The sequence below is a fragment of the Typopeltis vanoorti genome, chromosome 4, assembly GCF_054136105.1.
Source record: "Typopeltis vanoorti isolate ZY-2024b chromosome 4, IOZ_Tvanoo_1.0, whole genome shotgun sequence".
Lineage (NCBI taxonomy): Eukaryota > Metazoa > Arthropoda > Arachnida > Uropygi > Thelyphonidae > Typopeltis > Typopeltis vanoorti.
In genome coordinates, this window is record NC_143552.1 from 5,984,334 (window position 1) to 6,002,728 (window position 18,395).

The following is an 18,395-nucleotide window of genomic DNA, read 5'->3' on the forward strand; positions in this document are numbered from 1 at the left end:
GCAGCATTGAACTGAAAATTCCATTTATCTGCCCATTCATGCAATCTGTTCAAATCTGCCTGTATGGCCATAAACTCTGCTTGACTCTACATTGCTCTTCCCAATTTAGCATCATCTTCAAATTGATCAACAATGGTCCCAAAACTGACTCCTGCAGCACACCAGTAGTGACTTCCTCTCTCAGGATACTCCACCACCATATACAACTTTCTGATACCTATCTGACAGCCAGTCACTGATGCAACTCAGAAGTCTTTTATCCAATCCCATCTGTTTCAATTTATTTAACAGCTTGTCTTGTGGCAGTATCAAAAGTTTTTGCAAAATCCAAGTACACCACTGTATATGCATTTAGTTAGGTAATCTTGCTGTTTGAAACTAAAGATTGAACTTTATCAGGCTGCTTCAGTAAGTTGCATTATATTTCATATGCAGAACTGTGAGAATCATCTGTCATGTGAAGATATTCGCAAAAAAAACCATATAGGATTCAATATTTCTCCACATATGCTGTGGAATTTCGACACTGTCCACTTGGTCATGTAAGCTTTTTGCTGAGCAGATAGAATTGATTGGTATTTATTTTACTATTTAGATATTGTCTCTAGATGAAATTAACATTTAAAGCAAAAGTTTCATTATATTGAAACATTGAGCTGTTACATTCTTTTTCACTTAGTGTTGAATGAACTAGATGGACTAGCCCGAGGTTCAAAGGATAATCCATATATTTCACCTGAGCATGCCAAGAAAGTTGCTCAGATTGCACGAGAAGCTGTGTTATTTCTAGAATCAAGATTTGCTTCTCGTGATCCACATCTGCGAGCTATGACATCTAAAGGCTCTGTTCTAGATACAATTAGTTTCAGAAGTGAAGATGTGAGCGATAGCAAGGTAAGTAGACCTTGATCTTCTTTAATTGTCATCATCTTATTAAAGTCTGACATGGGTGGCAGTATTTTAAATATTAAAAGTGATTTAGACTTTTTAAAGCATCTTATTAGCATTTAGAATATTTCACATTTTTTTATATATCTAATAATTTTATTTGCATAAAATTTAAGGACTTCCAAGGACTCATCATTGAAGGGTACTCTACTCCAATACATAAAATTTACTGGCTTGACTATTTAATCTTCCAGCTACTCACAACAACACTACCACCATTAACTCACAATGCCATCTATCGTATCCTATTAATAGTATTTTTTTGTCTGTGAGTTGCATGTTTTCTCTTTGCTAATTTCCCTCTATGTTGTTTACATACAGGCAATAATACTGAAATGTTTATTATTCTTAATAATCTCTCATAATAATGATTTAAATATGATTTGTCATAAATGAATGACAAATTATGAAAATGGCAACGTGACGTTGCCAAAATATTGAAGTATATTAAAAATTATTTTAATGTATATCTTAGTTTACGTTGTAATTTCCTTAAATTATTTAGTAAAAAATGCATAACCAACGTCTAAGCCTTTCCATGAAAATTATGTTCAATTTGAATGAAATTGTTGGTAAAGTGTACTGTTTAATATTAAACTAATGTGAGAGTTCACAAGTGAACAAAGTTATGGTGTTGTTTGATGAGCAATGTATGAAGGGGGGTTCCTCCCACCACCACCAGTCATATTTTCAAAAATATCTTCTGGATCAATCTTATAAAAACCTTCAGTAATTTGAATGTCTCAATCATATCACCCCTCCTTCACCTATCGTCCAATTTCTGCAACCTTCAAATCATCAACCTATTCTCATAAGGTTCATTCCACAGACCTGCTATCATCTTGGTCACTCGTCTCTGGACCCTCTCCACTTCCTCCACATCACGAAGAAACCCTGGTGCCCATAACTGGGCACAGAAGTCCAGATGGGGTCTTATCAAGGCTCGATACAGAGGAACAACAACTTGTTTGTCTCTGCATGTTAAAGTATTTTTCATAAGCCAAGTGATTTGGTGAGCTGTTTTAGTCACTTTTGCAATGTGCCCCCTAAACTTCAACTCCCTATCCACCAGCACTCCCAAATCCCTGGCCTCATCAATCTCCTGGAGTACGGTTCCACCAATGCGATATACTGCTGCTGTTCTTTTCACCCCAAAGTGCATAACCTTACACTTTGCCACATTAAACTGACATCCATTTTTCCTAGCCCAGTCCTCCAAACTATCCAAATCATCCTGTAAAATTTTGACATCCTGTGCACTCACAATTGCTCTACCCAACTTTGCATCATCAGCAAACAAGTGAACACTTCCTCTCAAATCCTTTCCTATATCATTGATGAACAAATTGAAAAGCAGTGGTCCAAGAACAGAGCCCTGCAGCACTCCACTAGTCACAAGCCGTCTTTTTGACTCCACTCCTGAATAAACCACTCTCTGGTATCTCTCCTTCAACCACCCTCCTATCCATCTTACCAACCCTATATCTATCTCCATCTGCTCCAGTTTACTGATTAGGGTTCCATGTGGTATCCTGTCAAAGGCCTTGGCAAGGTCCAGTAGTATCACTGTAAACCCATTACCCCTATCCAGTTCAGCCGTCACTGTGTTATAAAACGTGAGCAAGTTACTGAGGCATGATCTACCCTTCACAAAACCATGTTGTCCCCCATACAATATCCCATTTTCATCTATCCAATCCTGTATTCTTTTCTTGACTAATTTCTCTAAGACCTTGACAATGATTCCTGATATGCTAATCGGTCGGTAATTTACAACAGCAGTCTTGGAACCACCTTTATGCAGTGGAACTATTTTTCCCTCCTTCCACCCGCTCGGGACTAACCCAGACCCGAGACTCAAATTAAACAAAATGGTCAAGGGTACTGACAATTCTTTAGCTGCTTCTCGTACTACATGAGCTGGTGTACCATCCAATCCCACAGATGTATTGACATTGAGGTTATGCAATAGACTACTCACCTCCACTTCATTCACCACAATTCCCATATAATCTACTGGTTTATTCGTTTCTGCAATGTCACCACCTGGATGATATATTCTTGCAAAGTGCTCACTCAGTAACTCAGCTATCTCAACTGATTCAGTTACCTCCCTACCATCGGCATTCTTTAAAATCATTCTGCCATGTACATTTTTCCTTTTACTTGCTACATATCTAAAAAACTGTTTAGGATTCTCTTTAGCCTGCATGGCCAATGTTCTTTGGTAATCCTTTTTTGCTTTTCTTACCACACTCATCACCCTTCTGGCCTGCGCTTTATACCGTTCATGTGCCTGCCAGTCACCTTCCTCCTTAAATTCCCTCCATAGTTGTTTCTTTTTTAGCAGCTCAATCTTAATGGTGTTATTCATCCATTTAACCCCTACTTGATTTATTATTCGGACTCTAGGTATACAGACAGCCATTGCTTCATGCAAGCACTTCTTAACTACCTCCCTTGCACTATCAACTTCTAGTCCTTGCAGTTGTACATGCATTGGCACTGAGCCAATCAAACTCCTAAGCTTGTCATACTTTCCAGCCCGATAATTCCACATGTACCCTGTCTTAATTGAAAATTCTACACCTTTAGCCACCTCCCAAGTCAAGACCCTATGATCACTCTCACCAATTGGTGGCAATGTGGTCATATTTGTTACAGTCAAATCCTCAGATGTAATTACTAGGTCAAGCACTCTCTGACCCCTAGTATTTTCCATTACATGCTGTCGCAGATAGTTATCCCTTAATAACTGCATAAAATCCAATTCCTTCCTCCCGTGTGTCCTCTCCTCACTCCAGTCAATGCGACCATAGTTGAAATCTCCCATAATAATCACCCTCCTTCCACTCATTTCTTCTATTTGCTTGTGCATACTGTCACCATCATCTTTTCCATCACCTGGTCTATAGCAGCACCCAATTGTATATTTAGTTCTGCTTGTTGGTATGTATGTTAGTATGTTTATTAGTTTTGGTTTCATAACACGCATTGTCGGCACTTGCGATGTCCCTGTTATTGCAATTGTTTTGTCAAAATGAAATGTAAAGAAGTTAAAAAAATTGATGTGCTTATCGGATTTGAATAGTTGTGTTACGTTAAACAATTTTATAGTAGTTTAAAATATTAAGTGTTGTGTTTTCAAGAGACATCCTCATTACGCTAACATAATCTACATGTCAGCCATTATACCTAACTTCTTGCTTGCCAGTTTCATGGAGTGTGCATGCTTGCCGAGAAATTTTATGTGTGATTGACAGCTGACAAGGAGAGCATTCGGTATCAGGGTAACGGAGAGAAAATTAGAACACAGGCTGGCAGATATTTAGATTCGGAGGAACTTAAGTTTTTTTTTATGTGACAGTCAGAGGAAAATTAATAGTATATTCCGAAAAAGGAATCATGGAGCTATGAAGTTTCAAAGTGGAATAAGTATAGATAAATAAAAGAAAATATTGCTGTAGATGTTTTAAAAGGAATATTCGAGAAAACGCTAATTGGAAGATTAGTAGTAGATTCCGAAAAGGGAATCGCAAAACTGAATTTTTTAAAGTGGAAGAGTTAAGACTGTCAATAAGCATTAGTGAATAAAAGAAGAAGTTGCTATTTACGTTCTAAAGGAATGTTCGAGAAAACTCTGATTAGGAAGTTTCATCTGTCTTAAAGACGCCCCATCTAACTATTATTTCTACCGAAGAGAAGACAGAATTGAGTCAGGAAGAATTAATGTGTGCTATATGAGTGATGATAAAGGATCCTATGAAAATGAAGAATTAAGTCATATATCTTCTGAAAAGGACCTTGACAGAGAAAAAAACTGGCTGTGAACATTTTATCATTGTGAAAACAAAGTGTACAATACAAGCCATTAGGAAAAAGAAAACCAGGAAGTCCTCTTAAACGATCAACGATGACTTCTAAGGCCGGAACAGGCCATACTAGGCCTAAATGATGATGAAATCAAAGTGTTTAGTCTAGTTTTAAGTGTAAGTTTATTTTTAAAAAGGCCTCACATCCAATTAAATTTGTAGTTAGTTATGTAATATTGTTTGAAGTGTAGATATATTGTTTTTGTTATATTAAATGTGTTTATTTTGTATTTTGGTCTTGAGTCAGTGATTTTTTTGGATTCTGAAAGAATTAGTAAAAAAAGAGGTCATTGCACCATTCGGAGTGAACCCTTGGGCAAATAAATAAAAGCACTCAGAAATAAAAAAAAAATAATTGTTGAACAGAGATCATCTCTATAAAGAGATTAATTAGATTAAAATAAATAATCAAAAATCTCATAAATAAATAATATCTTGTACACTAGTGTTTCTCAACCTGTGGGCGATGATGGGACAGGTGGTCTGCAGGGAGACTTAAAATTAATTAAATAGATACAGGTATCCCTCGATTAACGTGGTTAATTAATCCATCGATGTTACTAATAATAAATGGTAAAAATTACAATTCATCCATAATCCATGACTGTATTAATAATTAGTTTTATATGATACTCTTTTAGGAAAGATAAAAAATGAATGCAAAGTAAATGTTTAATAAATACTAGTACCTACATTATTTACTGCATTTTTTTTTATCAAAAGACGTAATCAAGAGAGTCCTTTGAAGAGATTTTTTTTTTTTTCTTATCGGCATACATTTTTCTACAATAACAAGCAAAATGACTCTCCAGACCTCGGCAAACAAGCAATAAAACACAAAAAAAAAACCACTGCAAATATAATACATGATGGTAGAAATTAAGTGGATATTGAATCCAACATTATTTCATAGCCGAATATAGAAACTACAAGAGTTTCTTGCCGAATATATAGAAACTAAAAGTTCGGCAGATGCAAGCATAAGCAACCTTATGGGCAACTCGTAGTAAAGGTAGAGTAAGCTCCAGATTACTTTCCTTAGTATTTTCCATAATGTAAAGCACATCTCCTAGATTATGGATTAATTATGTAAAAGACAGACAGTTTGCATCTTTTCCAACATTGGAATACTTTTTAGTAGAAAATTATATTTTTGTTCATTCTGAGTTTCTGGAAGAAGACCACCTCAAAAATCTGAAATGAAAAAAAGAACAGTTAATTGAGCTTTCAAGTGCAGTGGACTTAAAATGCAATTCTGTGATCTTGGTTTGGCTCGATTTTGGATCTCATCTTCAGTGAGAAGTGAATTTCCTGAATTATCTGAAGAAGCATTAAAATTCGTTATGCAGTTTTCTACAGCCAATCTTTGTGAGAAAGGATTTTCATCGCTCCTTCAAATAAAAACAAAATACAGAAATCATCTCACTGTGTGTGCCGACCTTCGACTGAAGTTTACTAATATTGAGCAGGATATCCATCAACTCTGCAAGGGCCGAGAAGCTCAACCATCTCATTAAAAGTTAGTAGTAACATAATTATATCATATTATTTATTTGTTTAATAAAAATTAAAACTTTGTTCAATGATGATACACTTATCATTTACTTCCAATTTAATTAATTATGTTTCCATATGTATTCAAAACATGCTTTTAGATTTATTATGTTATAAATGGCATAGTTTTTCCGAAATGTTGGTAATTCCCACATAGGTTTTATAAAAAAATTACAAAAAGTGAAAACAACGTATAGGGAAATAAATTAAAAATCAAAGTAAAACTTTTTTGCAAAATTGTTGAAGTCTATTTCATCACTCAGTTGCTGTTTTATAGACAGTATGGCAAGATTTCTTAAATGCCAAAAAAGTGCTGCCCGGAGCAGATCCCCCCCCGCCTCTGTAACTTAGTGGTCCGTAGAATTGTTTTAAGCATTTTACTGGTCCTTGGGCTTAGAAAGGTTGAGAAATGCTACTGTACACCCTTTGAGGGTACATGGCAGGTATAGATGATGATGGTGATGAACTGAAGAACAATCCACTACTTTATTAATGTTGCTTTTGCATCATCCGGTGATATATATATATATATATATATATATATACACACACACACACAAATATGGCCATACCTAGGCAAAATATAAATGGTAAAGTGAACATGGGTGCTTTGATAACATTTAACAAGAAGATCCTACAAACATCCTTTAAAAATATAATCTGTGTTTAATTCTTTTGATTATTTATTTATTATAAATAATCAAAATAAATTATAAATATTTATTTGTCATTGAATCACAGAGATGTTGAATGACTGGAAGACTCAACATTTTAGATCTTTTGTGATATATATGAATCCTGACCACAAAAGGTTGCAATACATTTTAGTGCTATGGATCGACTAAAGGCCATATAATCCAGAAACTGTTGAGGACCAAACATGAAGTTTTTAATATGATCCATATTTAAATAAATTGGAGGCCACTTTAGGTCTCCAATAACAGGATAGTAGTTTTTTTTGCAAATTCAATCTATACACTTCCTTCAAACCAACTCAGAAGCTGTTTTCCTTTCTTACCATTTACAAAGAATACTTCCATCCATGGATAACTTGAGTGGTTTATTAACTTTTCAGTTAATAACACAGAATTCAATCTGGGATTTTATTACAAAAATAAGTTAACTTAAGAGATTAAGTGAGAGACAAAGAAAATTCAAAATTAATATCTTTATTTAAACTTAACAAACAAATAATGTAGCGTGGATATTTCATGGGTACAGTGTGTATAAATTGTTTTGCAAGCACTATATAAAAAATCAGCATCATAACTAAAACTTATCTTCTGAAGAGAAAAGGGTTCACAAGTTAACATCAGACATAAAGAACATAAGATCACACAAGCTTTTTTGTATTCTTCTCTCCAAGATCACAGGATTTGATGAGAACACAAGCAAAAGCAGTGAACTTATTACTCATACCTGTTAATGTGGGGGGGGGGGATGTGCACAAGAAAGAATGTATTTCTTCTTTCTTGTCTTTAACATATATCAATTCTTTTTTCTAATTCTTTAAAATATAAAAATAACTTCAAAGTTCCCTGTTTTCTTGTGGTAACTTCATCCAAAGAAATTCAACATTTAATTTTGGAATAATTATTTGATTTCTTCAAACTATATTTCTCTCCTAACTTCCAACTTTCTGAACATATTCTGTTCTAATCAATAGAATTAGAAATGTTCCTGGTAAGATTTATGCAAGTATACTTGAGAAACAGTTGAGAAGGATTGTGGAAGAGATGCTTGGTGAAGAACAAGCTCGATAGAGGCTGTCAGGATCAGATTTTCACTTATCGACAAATTGTTGAGAAATCATGGGAATATAACAAAGATCTGTATTTAAGTTATGTAGATCTGGAAAAGGCATATGAAAAGATGCCAAGAAAAAAGCTATTCAAAACATACAGTTGTATGGTGTCTATGTGGCATTACATCATGCAATAGTTGATGTTTATTTGAGTTGTAAGTCTGCAGTTAGAATTGAAGGAAGCACAGGAAGATGGTTTAATGTTAAATCTGGTGTGAGACAAGGATGTACATTATCCCCTCTTATTCATTATCTATATGGATTACATTATGAAGGAAAGGAAAGTAGTATTAAATGTGATATCAAAATTGGAGATGTTAATGTCAGCTCTTTGCTTTATGCAGATGATGTTATACTTCTGAATAAATCTGCTAAAAGTCTGCAAGGTTCCCTGACTAAATTGAATAACTGTTGTTATAGATATGGTATGAAGGTCAGCAATAACAAGTCAATGAAAATAGGCAGAAGCATTGAAAATATCAACTGCATTGTGAATGGAGAACCTATAGAACAAATAAAGCATTTCAGCTACTTAGGCATGATTTTTAGTGAAGATGGTGTTAATAATTGGTGGATTTTTTATATATAGAGATATTCATAGATATTGTATCTTAATATTTAATCCTACCATAGAGACGATCTCTGTTTCTAAAAATTATTTTTTTTATTTCCGAGTGTACCTATATGTTATTATATGCACAACGGTTGACTCCAATTGGTGCAATGATCTTAACTCTTTCTTTCAGAATCCAAATAATCACTGACTCACGACCAAAATACAAAATAAACACATTTAATATAAAAAAACAATATATATACACTTTAAACAAATATTACATAACTAACTACAAATTAATTGGATCCCAGGCCTTTTAAAAATAAACTTACACTTAAAACTAGACTAAACACTTTGTTTTCACAATGACAAAATGTTCATAGCCAGTTTCTTTCTCTGTCAAGGCCCTTTTCCGAAGATATATGACTTTATTCTTCATTTTTACAGGATCCTTTCTCATCACTTATGTAGCACACATTAATTCTTCCGAACTTAATTCTATCTCTTTTCTTCAGTAGAAATAACAGTCAGATCTGGCGTCCTTAATACAGATGAAACTTCTTAATCAGAGATTTTTCGAACATTCCTTTAGAACGTAAATAGCAAACTCTTCTTTTATTCACTAAATGCTTATTTACAGTATTAACTCTTCAAATAAAAAAAAATAAAAAATAAAATCTATGATTCCCTTTTCGGAATCTACTATAAATCTTTCAATTAGTGTTTCCTCCAATATTCCGTTTAAAATGCATATAGCAATATTTTCCTTTTATTCATCAATACTTATTCCACTTTGAAACTTAATAGTTCCGCGATTCCTTTTTCGGAATATACTATTAATTTTCTTCCGACTGTCACTTAAAAAACTTAAGTTCCTTCGAACTTAAATATCAGCCAGCTGTGTTCTAAATTCCTTCCGAACGCCTTATTGGCTGGCACGTTGTCTCATTAGCGACAAGAGAGAATGTCTTCATAAAACACAAAACTTAATATTTCAAACCACAATAAATTTGTTGGGGTGCTTAAGGGTCAGAGCTGTATAACTGAGAGGAGACCTCCACATAGCCTTTAAAGGAATGCGGAGAACCGACCAGGGCTTCTGACCTAATGTCCAATCCTCACCTTCTCGTGGTGCACCCTGTTGGGTATCTACCTGGATACTGAACGAACGAGGATGGGCTGGCAATTTGGGATTTAGCCGACCAAATTGTATTCTTATTGGTTAAACCAAAATAAAAAATTATGGTACAACATGACAAAATTTCATGCCGGCTGGGGCGTCGCCCGGTTAAACAAGGCCCCCGTTGTTTCCGCCAGGGAACCAGGGCGAACAGCGAAAAGTCAGCTACTGGAACAAATCTGAAAACAAACCCCAACTCAACATCACCAGAGTTAAAGATCGGTACTATCAACGTAAGAAGCCTGAATGGCAAAGAAATGGAGCTAGCTGAGGAATTAGATAAGTACGAGGTCGACATAATAGGGGTGACTGAAACAAAAAAGACCAAAACGGGTGAGATCTTTCTAAGCAATAAATACAAAATGTTATATTCAGGCAATGACAATCAAGGAAAAGAAGGAGTAGCCATAGTATTCAACACAAAATACGAAGCTAATCTTCTTGAATGGCAGTCAGTCTCAAGTAGAGTGATATGTGGGCAAATATGAGAATGGGGAACTGGACAATGAGACTTATTTGTGCCTATGGTCCCACAGAAGGTTCTACTAAGGTAGAAGTGGAGGAATTTTTTGAGGCTTTAGAAAAAGCAACTGATACAATGAAAAAGGAAAAGTTGGTCCTTGTTGGGGATCTAAATAGCAGAGTAGGAAATGATTGTGAGACATATAAAAATATTTTGGGAAAATTTGGAGACAACAGCAAAGCTAATAATAATGGCAAATATCTGTTAGATTTCTGCTCAGGACATGGACTGGTTATTACTAACACCATGTTCCAACATAAAAATGTGCACAAATTCACATGGAGAGAAGAGGCAAGGAATAAGAAAAGTCTCATTGACTATGTTATTGTTGATAGTGATGTTTTCTCTCTGGTGCAGGACACCAGAGTGTACAGAGGATTTTAAATTGGAAGTGATCACTATTTAGTCTTGAGCAGGATAAAATTGAATTTCATATTGAAAAGAATAACATGTAAGAAAGTTTTAAAGCGAATAAAAGTTGAGCAGCTCTCAGATGTGAACTGTAGACTAAAATACACAAAGATTATTGAAGAAAAAATGAAATAGTTTGAGAACAGGAATCAAACCTTGGAGATTCAGTGGCAAACCTTGAAGAAAGCCCTGATTGATTCAGCTAGAGAGGCCTGTGAAGGAAAGGAAGAAAGCACATCAAAAAGTTCCTGGCAAATAAGTCAACTTGCGCTCTTAGAGAATACAGAGACAAATGCAAGAATGCTAAATAATGTGTAAAACTAGCTAAACAAAAGTCATGGGAGGACTTTGGCAAGAATATAGAAAATAAATATCAAGAAGGTAGCAAAATATTCTGGAGGTTGAAGAAGCTTAGGAATGGAGGAAAGAGTGCTGTAAAAGGAGATATTATTGTTCCAGGCAACTCCAAGGAATCGACAGACTCTTTGAGGGAGGCCCTAACATCATGTCAAGAACAACTATTCGACATTGACACAGTATCTATCATATCTTGCCTTGAACTCATTCACGCTCATAGCACCCACAACAGACTCTGGAAGCTTATTCCGCTCATTCACCACTCTCCAAGTAAAAAACCTAGCTCTAACACCCTTGTCAACCACGCTCTTGCGCAGCTTCCATGCATGGCCCTTAGTCCTCCCACCACCAGTTATATTTTCAAAAATATCTTCTGGATCTATCTTGTAGAAACCCTTCAGTAATTTGAACGTCTCAATCATATCACCCCTCCTTCGCCTATCGTCCAATCTCTGCAACCCAAAAATCTTCAACCTATTCTCATAAGGTTCATTCCACAGACCTTCTATAATCTTGGTCACGTCTCTGGATCCTCTCCACTTCCTCCCCATCACGAAAAAACCCTGGTGTCCATAACTGGGCACAGTAGGGGTTTTTGATAAGACCCCATCTGGGTCTTGATAAGACCCAGATGGGGTCTTATCAAGGCTCGATACAGAGGAACAACAACTTGTTTGTCTCTGCATGTTAAAGTATTTTTCAGAAGCCAAGTGATTTGATGAGCTGATTTAGTCACTTTTGCAATGTGCCCCCTAAACTTCAACTCCCTATCCACCAACATCCCAAAATCCTTGGCCTCATCAATCTCCTGGAGTACGGTTCCACCAATGCGATATACTGCTGCTATTCTTTTCACCCCAAAGTGCATAACTTTACACTTTGCCACATTAAACTGACATCCATCTTTCCTAGCCCAGTCCTCCAAACTATCCAAATCATCCTGTAACATTTTGACATCCTGTGCACTCAGAATTGCTCTACCCAACTTTGCATCATCAGCAAACAAGTGAACACTTCCTCTCAGATCCTTTCCTATATCATTGATGAACAAATTGAAAAGCAGTGGTCCATGAACAGAGCCATGTGGCACACCACTAGTCACAAGCCGTCTTTTAGACTCCACTCCTGCATAAACCACTCTCTGGTATCTCTCCATCAACCACCCTCCTATCCATCTCACCAATCCTATATCTATCCCCATCTGCTCCAGTTTACTGATTAGGGTTCCATGTGGTATCCTGTCAAAGGCCTTGGCAAGGTCCAGTAGTATCACTGTAAACCCATTACCCCTATCCGGTTCAGCCGTCACTGTGTTATAGAACGTGAGCAAGTTACTGAGGCATGATCTACCCTTCACAAAACCATGTTGTTCCCCATACAATATTCCATTTTCATCTATCCAATCCTGTATTCTTTTCTTGACTAATTTCTCTAAGACCTTGACAAAGATTCCTAATATGCTAATCGGTCGGATATTTACAACAGCAGTCTTGGAACCACCTTTATGCAGTGAAACTATTTTCCACTCTTTCCACCCCCCCCCTCGGGACTAACCCAGACATGAGACTCAAATTAAACAAGATGGTCAAGGGTACTGACAATTCTTTAGCTGCTTCTCGTATGACACAAGCTGGTATACCATCCAATCCCACGGATGTATTGACATTGAGGTTATGCAATAGACTACTCACCTCCACTTCATTCATCATAATTCCCATATAATCTACTGGTTTATTCATTTCTGCAATGTCACCATCTGGATGATATATACTTGCAAAGTGCTCACTGAGTAACTCAACTATATCAACTGATTCAGTTACCTCTCATTTACATCGGCATTATTTAAAATCATTCTGCCATGTACATTTTTCCTTTTACTTGCTACATATCTAAAAAATTGTTTAGGATTCTCTTTAGCCTGCATGGCTAATGTTCTTTCGTAATCCATTTTTGCTTTTCTTACCACACTCGTTACCCTTCTGGCCTGCGCTTTATACTGTTCATGTGCCTGCCGGTCACCTTTCTCCTTAAATTCCCTCCATAGTTGTTTCTTTTTTTTGCAGCTCAAGCTTAATGGTGTTATTCGTCCACTTAACCACTACTTGATTTATTATTCGGACTCTAGGTATACAGTCAGCCATTGCTTCATGCAAACACTTCTTAACTGCCTCCCATGCACTATCAACTTCTAGTCCTTGCAGTTGTACATGCCATGGCACTGAACCAATCAAACTCCTAAGTTTGTCATACTTTCCAGCTCGATAATTCCACATGTACCCTATCTTAATTGAAAATTCCATACCTTTAGTCACCTCCCAAGTCAAGACCCTATGATCACTCTCACCAATTGGTGGCAATGTGGTCATATTTGTTACAGTCAAATCCTCAGATGTAATTACTAGGTCAAGCACTCTCTGACCCCTAGTATTTTCCATTACATGCTGTCGCAGATAGTTATCCCTTAATAACCACATAAAATCCAATTTCTTCCTCCCGTGTGTCCTCTCCTCACTCCAATCAATGCGATCGTAGTTGAAATCTTCCATAATAATTACCCTCCTTCCACTCATTTCTTCTATTTGCTTTTGCATACTGTCACCACCGTCTTTTCCATCACCTGGTCTACAGCAGCACCCAATTGTATATTTAGTTCTGCTAGCCATAATCTCACACCAAATGGCCTCAAATGTGCTCTTTTCTCTATCCTGCAGTTCAACTTCTATTCTCCTTGGCTGTAGCTCATCAGCAATCATCAACGATACTCCTCTCCCCATTTTATTCTCCCGATCATTCCTGAACACACTATACCCATCACATTCAATTTCACTAGCTATATCATCTACAGTCAGCCATGATTCACTAATACCAATAACCTGTGGTCTGGAAGTGCCAACCATAGCCAAAAATTCTTCCTTCTTGTTCCTAATACTTCTTGCATTAGTGTACATGATTTTAAGACCCCCATTAGCCCCAACCCTACCTTGATGCCTTATATTAACTATCCCACTCTGATTTGTTGTCCTTATTCGCTCGGGCATATTATATTCATTCATACATTCAACTGCCTCCCTAAGGACTGTATATCTTCCCCCCCCCCCTTAATAAATCTAGTTTCCCTGAATTTGCTCATCTACTACATTGAGCAACACTTTCTCAAGTCTCCTTACACCGTAACCATTTAAATGCAAGCCATCCATCTTATATAGATCCTTTCGCCCATCGAACTCACTCCACACATCCACAAATTCCACACCACTCGTCATACATAACCCACGCATAAAGTCATTTGCGATTATGGCCCTCCTTTTAAACATTTCACTGTCATACCGTGGCAAAAGACTAATCATTCTTACTCTCTCTCACTCTTTTCTTTTGCTACCTCAAACAATTCAAAAACTGCTAAATGAAACAAGCAGTGATATCACAGTGGGAAAAAACACTAACCAGGCTTACAGTCAATAATACATATCCATACTTGAAGTAGAGAAAGCCATCAAAGGCTTGAAATGTAGATGATATTCGACCAGAAATGCTGTGGTATAAGAGTCTTACAGTGGCTGCACTGCATAGTTCAGAAAACCTGGACAGAGGGACGAATTCCCAATGATTGGAATAGAGAATATAATGGGCAAGGAAAGATTAGCAAAACAAGTGTTCTCTGCCAGGTTGGCAGCAAAACGACCCAGAGGAAGACCAAGATATAGGTGGATTGATATGGTACAAAGTGCCTTAGGCGATAGAAATATAAGATCTGATAATGTTGGAGTCTTGACAAGTAACAGACTGATTTGGTGGAAAATTGTAGATAGGAAGCTAGCAATGATGTAATTTTTTTCATGTAGTACTATATCCTGTACACCCTTTGAGGGTACATGGCAGGAATTTGATGATGATAACTTGTCTGCCAACAATTTATACACTGGAACTCTAGCAACTTCATTTAGTTAATATTTATTATAACACCAACTTCTGCCTATTGAACAAAAGGGATGTTTCAGAAAATCCAGAGGAACACAATGCTAATTGTTAATTGACAAAATGACTTTGAAAAATTCAAAAACACAAAAAGTCAACTTGTATATGTCATGGTTTGATTACCAGAAAGCATTCGACTCTTTGTCACATAGTTGGATTAAAAAATATTTAGAAATTTTTGGGGTGAGTAAAAACATCAGAAAATTCGTCAGCTACCATGGATACATGGAAACCACATAATATCAGAGTAGCATTCAAGCCAATCAACACTATTCGGAAATTTTTAAGATCAGCGAAAGATCCTCATCCATTCTACAAGTACTCTGTTGTATATAATATACCTTGCTCATGTGGTATTAGTTATGTAGATCAGACCTCTATAAGCTTTGAAACGAGAAAGAAAGAACACATAGGATATGTCAGAAAAAACATACAAGACATTTCGTGCCTTTCTTGCCACTTTGCCTCTACTAACCATCTCATTGAGTGGGATAAGAGCCTTATGCCCTATATAGAAGATAACTACCATTCAAGAACCTTCAAGGAAGCAGCTACAGTCGCCCGTAAAACTGAAAACCTAAACAAGAATCAAGGTCTAACCTTATCAGAAATTTGGAAAGCTTTAATCAGATCATTAAACATCAAAGAAATGAACTTTCATGACAATTACATCATGAGCCATAACGAATAAATCACGTTCCCGATACACACACATTGCCTCGTTCAATACTAATTTTTTGTATGAATTAAAACCATCAGTTATAACCTAGTCTGTTACCTTCATATAGCTTACTAGTTTGTATTCCCTGAAGATGCTGATAGAAACATTGGCGAAACATGTAGGACGATAAAATAAAGCTACTTGACGAACATTATATAAAAAAGTTTATTTTTCACTTGGTTAGAGTATAATAAATTTAGTTTAATCCTTTATCCAAGTGTGAGCAAACAAAGTTTGCGCCTGAAAGTATCTTCAGGACTGGGGCAAGGTGGTACAACACCAGGGCAACTCGTTGCAAAGGTGGAGCAAGCTACCAACACTCCTGTCTCAGTATCTCCTATAACTACCTATATAAGAAATATAGGTAGAGATGACCTGCGAACGCTTCTGCCTGGTATCTCAGCTTGGGCCTGGCTCCCACTGAAGAGACCTCAATAAAGGTCGAAACTAGTCTGGGTAGTGGCCCTTCCCTTTAATGCATAACATTAGACATGTCCGCAAGGAGATGTGTTTTGCATTATAGGAGATACTGAGACAGGAGTGTTGGTAGCTTGCTCCACCTTTGCAACGAGTTGCCCTGGTGTTGTACCACCTTGCCCCAGTCCTGAAGATACTTTCAGGCGCTAACTTTGTTTGCTCACACTTGGATAAAGGATTAAACTAAATTTATTATATTATATAAAAAGTGTAATAGTCTTAAAATCATACTTAATTTTAACTTTGTTAGGTTTTTGTTCTTATTTTATTATGTGCAGTAAGGGTGTGTATTGTTTTGTGATATATATATATAGAGAGAGAGAGAGAGAGAGAGAAAGAGAGAGGGGGTCACAGTCAGAAAAGGTTGAAAAACACTGATCTAGATCTGATGAGAAATTATCTGATGCTGTCAAAAGATTGCAGGTGTGTTCATGGTTATGTGGGAGATAGTTTTCTTTGGTCTTCTATGCATTACTTGGAGAAGAACAACAGGTCAGCATTGCCTTTGAGTGACATTAACATGGTACCAGCTAGATGAGAGAGAGGGGAGGGTAAAAGCATAGGCAGGCAGAAGTTCCTCTAGCGAAGAATGAAAAGGCTAGAATACCATAACCTTCAGCTACAGATGATCATAAAAAGAAAGAAATAGAATGCTAGGTTAAGTAATTCCTGGAATGGAATGTTATCATCATCATCATCATCAAATTCCTGCCATGTACCCTCAAGGGGTGTACAGGATATGATAGTACTACATGAAAAATTTACATCATTACTAACTTCCTATCTACAATTTTCCTCCAAATCAGTCTGTTGCTTATCAAGACTCCAACATTATCAGATTTTATATTTCTGTCGTCTAAGGCACTTTGTACCGTATCAATCCACCTATATCTTGGTCTTCCTCTGGGTCGTTTTCCTGCCAACCTGGTAGAGAACACTTGTTTTACTAATTTTTCCTCACCCATTCTGTTTAAGTAACCATACCACCTGAGATTAGCTTTGCTAACGCATTTCTGGATGCTGACAATGTCAAGTTCTTTCCTAATATCTTCCCTTTTAATATGATATTGCCATTGATGCCATCTGTTCACTCCTCTAATATTTCTGAGGACTCTCATATCTGCGGTCTCTAGTCTTTGGTCAAGTGTTTTACTTCTGACCCAGGTCTCAGATCCATAAGTTAAAACTGGTTTGAACACTGTCTTGTATACAGCTAATTTAGTGTTCCGACTAAATTTCTCTCTCTTATTCCATATGAATTTATTCAATTGACTTCCTACCATACCAGCTTTGTTGATTCTGTTGTCTATTTCTATATTTAATTTACCATCTTCAGTAAAAATTGTGCCTAAGTAGCTGAAATGTTTTACTTGTTCCACTGGTTCTCCATTCACAACACAGTTGACATTTTCAATGATTCTGCCTATTTTCATTGTCTTTGTCTTTTTATTGCTGACCTTCATACCATATCTATTAGAACAGTGATTCAATTTAGTCAGTGAATCTTGCAGACTTGTAGCGGATTTATTTAGAAGTATAACCTCATCCGCATAGAGCAAAGAGCTGACTTTAACATCTCCAATTCTGATATCATGTTTAATACCACTTTCCGTCATGATGTGATCCATATAGATGATGAATAACAGATGGGGATAATGTACATCTATATCTGACACCAGAGTTAACATTAAACCATCTTCCTGTACTTCCTTCAGTTCTAACTGCTGACTTATAACTCAAATAAAGACTAAGTATTGCTTGATATAATGCCCCATTGACACCATATAACTGTAGCGTATTGAATAGCTTCTCTCTTGGCACCTTGTCATATGCCTGTTCCAAATCCACAAAACTTAAATACAGATCTTTGTTATATTCCCATGCTTTCTCAACTATTTGTCATAAAGTGAAGATCTGATCCTTACAGCCACTATTTTGGCCAGAATCCAGCTTGTTCTTCACCAAGCTTTTCTTTCACAATTCTTTTCAACATTTCTCAAGTAACTGGCATAAATCT

General features: G+C 36.4%; 1 protein-coding gene across 1 annotated transcript in view; it reads left to right on the top strand.

Annotated features, from left to right (window-relative positions):
* The window catches only part of LOC150107087 (telomerase-binding protein EST1A-like), a 330,605-nt gene that overhangs the window by 279,484 nt on the left and 32,726 nt on the right, over window positions 1–18,395 (top strand). The window contains exon 17 of the mRNA XM_090390990.1: window positions 680–894. Within this exon, the coding sequence (XP_090247116.1) occupies window positions 680–894 (215 nt within the window). The remainder of the gene's footprint in view (window positions 1–679; window positions 895–18,395) is intronic.